The 7,192-nt window shown below is 51.6% G+C and overlaps 1 protein-coding gene across 1 annotated transcript; it reads left to right on the top strand.

Annotated features, from left to right (window-relative positions):
- The first annotated feature begins 1,209 nt into the window (after window positions 1-1,209).
- On the top strand, window positions 1,210-6,630 carry LOC308241440 (UPF0500 protein C1orf216). Its single transcript, XM_080654868.1, has 2 exons — window positions 1,210-1,545; window positions 4,154-6,630. The coding sequence occupies exon 2, from the start codon at window positions 4,159-4,161 to the stop codon at window positions 4,834-4,836; it is 678 nt and encodes a 225-aa protein (XP_080510994.1). The 5' UTR covers window positions 1,210-1,545; window positions 4,154-4,158; the 3' UTR covers window positions 4,837-6,630.
- The last annotated feature ends 562 nt before the right edge of the window (window positions 6,631-7,192 follow it).

The raw sequence follows: 7,192 nt of genomic DNA, 5'->3' as shown, positions 1-7,192 counted from the left end.
AACCTGGGACCCTTTAGTCTGCAGGCCAACGCTCTACCCACTGAGCCAAACGGGTTAGGGCTATTTGTTATATTTTTAATAACCTTGTCGAAACAGGACCCCTAAGAATTTTGGTTACCTCCAAAAAAATTAGGAGAGAGAGATGGGACAAGGTATTTTAACTGTATTATTCAATAATGAATCCATATTAGTTTAGTTTTGAAATGGGGTGAATGGGGTTGGGGGTACATGAGGAAGGTGTAGCCAATTGCATAGCTTGTTCAATAAAATGGTGTGGCCCTAGCCGGTTTGGCTCAGTGGATAGAGCGTCGGCCTGGGGACTGAAGGGTCTCAGGTTCGATTCCAGTCAAGGGCATGTACCTTGGTTGCGGGAGCATCCCCAGAAGGGGGCGTGCAGGAGGCAGCTGATGGATGCTTCTCATTTCCATCTCTCTATCCCTCTCCCTTCCTCTCTGTAAAAAATCAATACAATATATTTAAAAAAAATAAAATGGTGTGGAAGGGACCCCCCTGGAAGCTCATGTGCCCTGAAGGCTAAATTTGTCCAAGTCTTCTTTCTGGGGAACTTATTTTAAGAAGCCTTAACTTACTTAACACCAGCCAGTGCTTTTCGGTTTTATGATTGAAGCCAGAAATTCCGCTGTTCTCTTTGATTGCAAACTGGGCCCCAAACCCTATACGTTTCCCCCAAGGAGGAAGGGAGTGAGGGGGTCAGGCTTCAGTAAATAGAAACTGAGGAGAGCTCACTGCACTGGCACCCGGCCTGGCAGTAGCCCCATACCTGTCCCAGAGCAGATTTCCTTTCTGCTCTTAAAAATGTACCTTTCATAAGTGACTTTAATAAATAAGCACAAAATGGATACATAATTTCAAACAGTGATAGATGCTATGAAGAAAAGGAACAACGTGCTCAGGGATAATATCAGAGAAGGTTGATTTGAGAAGAGGTCTAAAATATGAGAGGGGGAAGGTCATGTTCAGCAGAAGGAGCAGTGTGTGCAAGAGCAGCACGGCAGGAAGGAGCCTCAGGCCCGGATTGCCGAGATGGAGCTCAAAGGCTGAGGAGGGAGAGACAGGGCAGGATGCTCAGAGCCCGGAGGATGCTGCCTGGAGGATTTACCCTGCAATGGGGAAGCCATCAAGGCGTTTTAGGCAGGAGGGTGGTGACATGACCAGATTTTCATCTTGAGAATGTCATTCTATCTGCAGAGAGGAGCCCAGTGAGGGCAGTTAGGAACTAATACTGGACCTGCAAGGCCTTGGTCAAGGCTGCGGAAGGCGCAGGCGGGGAGGCGGTCCAGGGGCTCTGCTTCTCCGCGGGAATCCGAACCGGCCCACGTGGGCCAGGCCGCCCCGCCCCACGCGCTGACGCCGCCGGCTCCGCAGTCCACGCCTGGAGCTGGGAGCGCAGCTCAGGAACCCCGCACCCCACGCCGGACCCGCGTGGACGCCCAGGCCAAGAGACTCCGAGCCCGGAGGGGCTAGTTTCCGTCGCGGGGCCAGTGGACCCAGAGCTGGCCGTGCCGGGGCGGGCGCCTCTAGGCCGTGAGTCGGGGGGCCCAGGGGGAGGGCTTGGGGCTCAGCCGCAGGCGTTGGGGGAGCTGGAGGGAAATCAGAGCCTACGCACAGCTGCCTCCTATGGGGAAATTAGGGAAGGATGGTGTCTACTCTCTGTCTTCCGGGAGTCTCCCTCTCCTGCAAGGCTAGGCAGGGAGGGGGGCCCATCGCCCCCATCCTCACAGAGCGACCTCCCCACCACCCACCCAAACCCCGGCAAATTGCGGATTAGAGAGAAAAACCTGATCCCGGGGTGTCTGGGTTCCCATTTTACCGTCTTGGAGACCCTTGCGGTTCGTAACACCACCACCAACACATCCCAGCTTCCTTCATGGCCCCGCCCAAGTTTAGGAAAAAGGAAACATTTGGTGGGGATCTCCAGGCACCTCGCTTAGCGGGGAGTTTGAAGGTTATAAAGGAACGGTCCCTACACCATCCCCCGTCCCCACCCCCACTCCCACCCCCACCCCCACCTCAGGACTTCTGCCCTCTACTGGATGTGGGGAGGGTCCTTGTCACTTACAGTATCTCTCACTCTTACTGATACCCGGATTTTCTAATTCTAGTGATATGTGGTCAGTAGAAACCTCTTGCCAATTGAAACCCTACTTTTGGTAGAAGGGGGTTATTGAGGAAGTAAGAATAGTATTGTATGTCCTCCCTCCAGGGCATCAAAATGGAGCAAGTTAAGGGCAGGGACACAGGATAGTAGGTATGGAGGGAAGGAGGCAAAGTCCAAGAGGCTTGTCCATAGGGAGGTGGGGTCCTCCTTGGGCAGAGGAAGGAACTGGACCCAGCGGGGCCAGCCCTGGGCAGCCGGCAGGAGCCTCCTGCTGCTCTTCCTGAGCAGAGATATCCCACTGCAGGCCCCCCTCTCCCCCACCTGCAGGCCCCCCTCTCCCCCACCTGCAGGCCTCCCTCTCCCCCACCTGCAGGCCTCCCTCTCCCCCACCTGCAGGCCCCCCTCTCCCCCACCTGCAGGCCTCCCTCTCCCCCACCTGCAGGCCCCCCTCTCCCCCACCTGCAGGCCCCCCTCTCCCCCACCTGCAGGCCTCCCTCTCCCCCACCTGCAGGCCCCCCTCTCCCCCACTTGCAGGCCCCCCTCTCCCCCACCTGCAGGCCTCCCTCTCCCCCATTCACCACCCAGCAAGTCTGGACTGACACCTGCTGGTGCCAAGCTCCATGCTGGCTCTTGGGAATATGATGGAGGATAGATAGAGGAGTTCCCCATCTAGTCAGGGAGCCGGATTTGTAAGCTGCTATTACAAGAGAGTTTTTAAAAAATTGAATAGACATTTACTGACCATCCATTATGTGTTGGGGACAAGAAACAAACATGAATTAGACAGAATGTACCCAGGGCAGTGGGACCCAGAGGAAGGCAGTTAGCTGTGTGTGTTTGTGTATATTGGGGCAGTGGGGAGAAAATCAGGATGGCATCAGAGAGGGGGGAGGGATATTTGAGCTGAGTTTTGACGTATAAAAAGGAATTTGTGCCCTAGCTGGTTTGGTTCAGTGGACAGAGCGTCATCCTGTGGACTGAAGGGTCCCGGGATCGATTCCGGTCATGGGCACATGCCCGGGTTATGGGCTCAATCCCCTGGGGGGGGAGGGGGCATGCAGGAGGCAGCCAATCAATGATTCTCTCTCATCATTGATGTTTCTATCTCTCTCTCCCTCTTCCTTCCTCTCCGAAATCAATAAAAAAAATTTTTTTAAAAAAAATGAATTTGTGGGTGGAGAAGGAAGGACCTTAGAGGGGAGGGGAGAGGAAGGGTACCATAGGCCAAGGGAATTGTGGGAGGAGAATAATGGTGCATTTCTGAGATCTCTGAGCAGTTTGGTGTGGCAGGAGGGGCAAAGTGGCAAGAGGCAAGTCTGGAGGGGTGAGCAGGAGCCAGATGAAGCACAGCCTTGTAGGCCATGTAGAGGTTTAGGGAGCTAGGATGAATCAAATTTACATTTGTAACTGGAGGCAGAGAGATCAGAGAAAAGGCTGTGGCAGTCAGTAGTCCAGGTAAGAAATGGCCTAAACCAAGTGAAAGTGAGGAGAGATGTATGTACATACACACACAAAGGGTGTGTGTTTTTTCTCTCAGAATTTCGTGGCCAATGAGATGGGGAAAAGAAGCAGAGTGAGGGGTCCAGGATGCTCTCAAGTGTCTGACTAGAGTGCCTGATGGAGAGTGGGGCCACTTTGCCCAGGTCACTGAAGAGGAAGAGCTGTTTGGACACGTAGAATCTGAGGAGCCTGTGGTTGGTTGCAGGGTTAGAAAGCAGTTGGATCTGAGCTGGAGGCAGATCTGAGTCACCAACACATGATGTTCCTTGAAGCTACAGCAGAGTCTGAGGTCATCTAGGGAGAAGTGCATAGAATGAGAAGACACCCTGTCTCAGAGGGCTGAGGGTAAACCTGTGCAGGAGACTGAGAAGCAACAGACAGAAAGGGAGGAGGAAAACCAGGAAGGGAGGTGTTACCAGAGTACAGGGAAAGGGACTGAGAAGGAGCAGCCAGGCTCGCTTGCTGGTTGCCTCCACTCTGTCAGGACACCCACCCTGTCCTGCTCTGACTCATTCTTCTGCTTCCCCTCTACAGGCCAGATGTTTGCCATCCAGCCAGAGGCAGCTGAGGGGGGCCAGTTCCTGGGGGGGCCGCCTCCTGGAGTATGTCAACCTGAGTTTCATCCAGATAGCAACTCCAACTTCATGGCCAGTGCCAAGGACGCCAATGAGAATTGGCATGGGATGCCAGACCAAGTGGAGCCCATCCTGATGAGGAGCTCTTCCGAGTTGCCCTCTGACAACCAGGCCTTTCAGGACCCTGGACTCCCTGAGGGGGAGCTCCGCAGCCCACCAGAGGGAGCAGAGATCCCCAGAGCTGAGCCTGAGAAGATGAGTAGTGCTGGCACAATCTGCTCCCCTCTGGAGGACAACGGCTATGCCAGCAGCTCCCTAAGCATTGACAGCCTTAGTAGCAGCCCTGAGCCTTCCTGTGGGACCCCTCACAGCCCTGGGCCTTCAGATCCCCTTCTGCCCTCGGTGGCCCAGGCTGTGCAGAAGCTGCAGGCTCAAGAGCGGTACAAAGAGCAGGAGAAGGAGAAGCACCACATGCACTTGGTGATGTACCGCCGCCTGGCCCTGCTCCAGTGGATCCGAGGCCTGCAGCATCAGTTGGTTGACCAGCAGGCCCGTCTTCAGGAGAGCTTCGACACCATCCTAGACAACCGAAAGGAGCTTATCCGCTGTCTCCAACATAAGGCAGCACCATCCCGGCCTTAGGACCAGGACTAAGAGTGTGCCTCTCTGGGGTGCAAGGGTATTTGTATATATTTGCAGGCATGTGTGTGATTGTGCACAAGTATATGATTATTAGCTGGTATGAGTGCAGGTAAGCATAAGTGAGTATGTATGTGCTAACATGTGCCAGGCATCAGCTTATGTGTGCTGTATATATACACAGCCTAAATTATGTGCAGGCCTGTGTGTGTGTCCATCTATGTATGTATGTATGAGAGTAATAACATTTTGGTTAGTTTACTTTATTGTAAGAATACAGTGTATAAAACATATAACATACAAAATATGTGTTAATCGACTATTTATGTTATCCATAAGGCTTCCAGTCAGCAGCAGACTATTAGTAGTTAAGTTTTTGGAGAGTCAAAAGTTCTACATGGATTTTCGACTGTTTCAGGGATCGACACTTCTAAAACCTTCATTGCTCATGGGTCAACTGCACATACAAAAGAAGTGTGTGCCTATGGGTAGGTTTGAGTGTTGAGGCTTGTGGTGGGTGTATATGAGTGAGCTCTTGTCTGTGTAGGCCTATAAGTAGGGGTGCATGTGTGCTGGTGAAGCCTGGGAAGTGTCTATTAGGAATATGTATTTGCAGGCAGACTGCTGAGCAAGGGTGTGCAAATATATATTCAATTGCACATGTGGGGCATCCATCCACACCCTATGTTACCCATGACCTGCTCTAGCTTTTTTTCTCCACAGGGCCCCACTGCTTCCTGGAAAGAGGTTCTCTTGGGGTTTCCCAGGCCACCCCTCCTTCGCCTTCCCCTTACTCTTCCTAGATTTTGCTCTGCTAAGGCTGTTGTCCCTGACCATGGATTTGCTGTAGATAGTAGCCGCTTTGGCCTGTCAAGGCTTTTGGCTGCAATTTTGCCAGAGCAATTGGTAGAGAATTAGTATCAGGCAGGGGAGCTGGGGGTGGTGATTGACACCGTGGCAGGGATGGGGGTGGGATCAGAGAAGAAGAAAGGGACTGTCTCTCTTGAACTCTGCCTCCCAGCACGTGGGAGATGGGGATGTGGAGATGATAATGGTAGAACCCTGTGAAAAATAGGAGTTTGGGAATTCTTAAATGCCAGTTCCAAACAAACCACAAACTAGCCCCTCTCCACTGCAAAGGAGCTGTTACAGACCATATTGATTTATGCTTCTGATGAAAAGAAATGTGTGCTAATAAGCTTGCAAGGAATGGACAAGGTGTTCCCCGGCTGTTGGGTAAAATCTCTCTTGCGTCTCTGTGCCTCTACTTGCTGTGCCTCTCTGGATTTAGCAGCACTGGATGTTGAATTAGTTTGGTTCTTTTCCCTTAAATCAGACGGTCTGTGCCAGGAGGAGCCACAGTTCTTTGAAGAGGTAACAGGGCGCAGGGTCAGCCCTACCTCTGTAAACTCTTAGGATGCTGAATCATACCCCCTTTCATCATTGAAATTCCCTCTAAATGGGAGTTGACAGGCTCCAGCAGAAGCTCTGTGAGGTGGAGAGCTGGTGAATTCTGGATAGAGCCAAAGACTAAGGTAGCCAAGCTCTCTGTTTTGCTTCTGGGAGCCAAGAGGTTGCAAGATCCTAATGTGTGAGCAGTGGCATGGAGGTCATTGATACTAGTAGTCTGGCTCTCAGTCTTCCTATCTGTAAAATGTGGGGGCTCTTTCTATCTCTAAGTGGGTGGGTGGGTGAAAGCAATGGGGAGTGAGGCTGAGACAGTGACCCTGGGGACTTGTGTCTAGCTCTTGCATGTTGAGTCTGAACCAAGATGAATAAACTGGAGCAGAGAAATGCATTTCTTGAGTTTGTGTTTCTATTCTATTCTTGAGTTTGTGTCATCTGGTGGCCTCTTTGTCACATCATCTGAGTCCCTTTTTGAGCAGGGTTCTGAGCTGGGGGGTAAGGATGGGGAAGACACTGGGGAGGAGGAATCCAGCCTGCGATGGTTGACAGTCTGATGGTGGGACAGAGAGGTCTCTCCTAAGGGGTTTCTCAGGTTGACAGGGGGGACTTGTCCTCTGCGAGAGCCCTATTTGGGTTGTCCTTGTCCTAAGGCAACTTTGGGCCTGAAAATGGGGGTGTTGATTGTGAAAGACACCCCCACACAAAACACACAAACACTCATATTCTCAACCCTGCTCTAGAGCCACTGCTTCCCTGAAAGGCAGCCTGACTGCAAAAGACTGAGGGTCCTTAGATGGTTCTGACACAGATGTGGTTACTATACATGTGCATGACTTCAGATATTTGTTGATGTCAATCATATTAGACCTTCTATTTTATATTAACTTGTATGATGATTTATTGATGTCTCAAAAATCCATTACTTTTATAAAGTAAGTATATTAGTTACCTA

The sequence above is a fragment of the Plecotus auritus genome, assembly GCF_963455305.1.
Source record: "Plecotus auritus genome assembly, chromosome: 2".
NCBI lineage: Eukaryota > Metazoa > Chordata > Mammalia > Chiroptera > Vespertilionidae > Plecotus > Plecotus auritus.
Note: the sequence above shows the minus strand (reverse complement) of the source record. Positions and strands in the feature narration are given on the sequence as shown.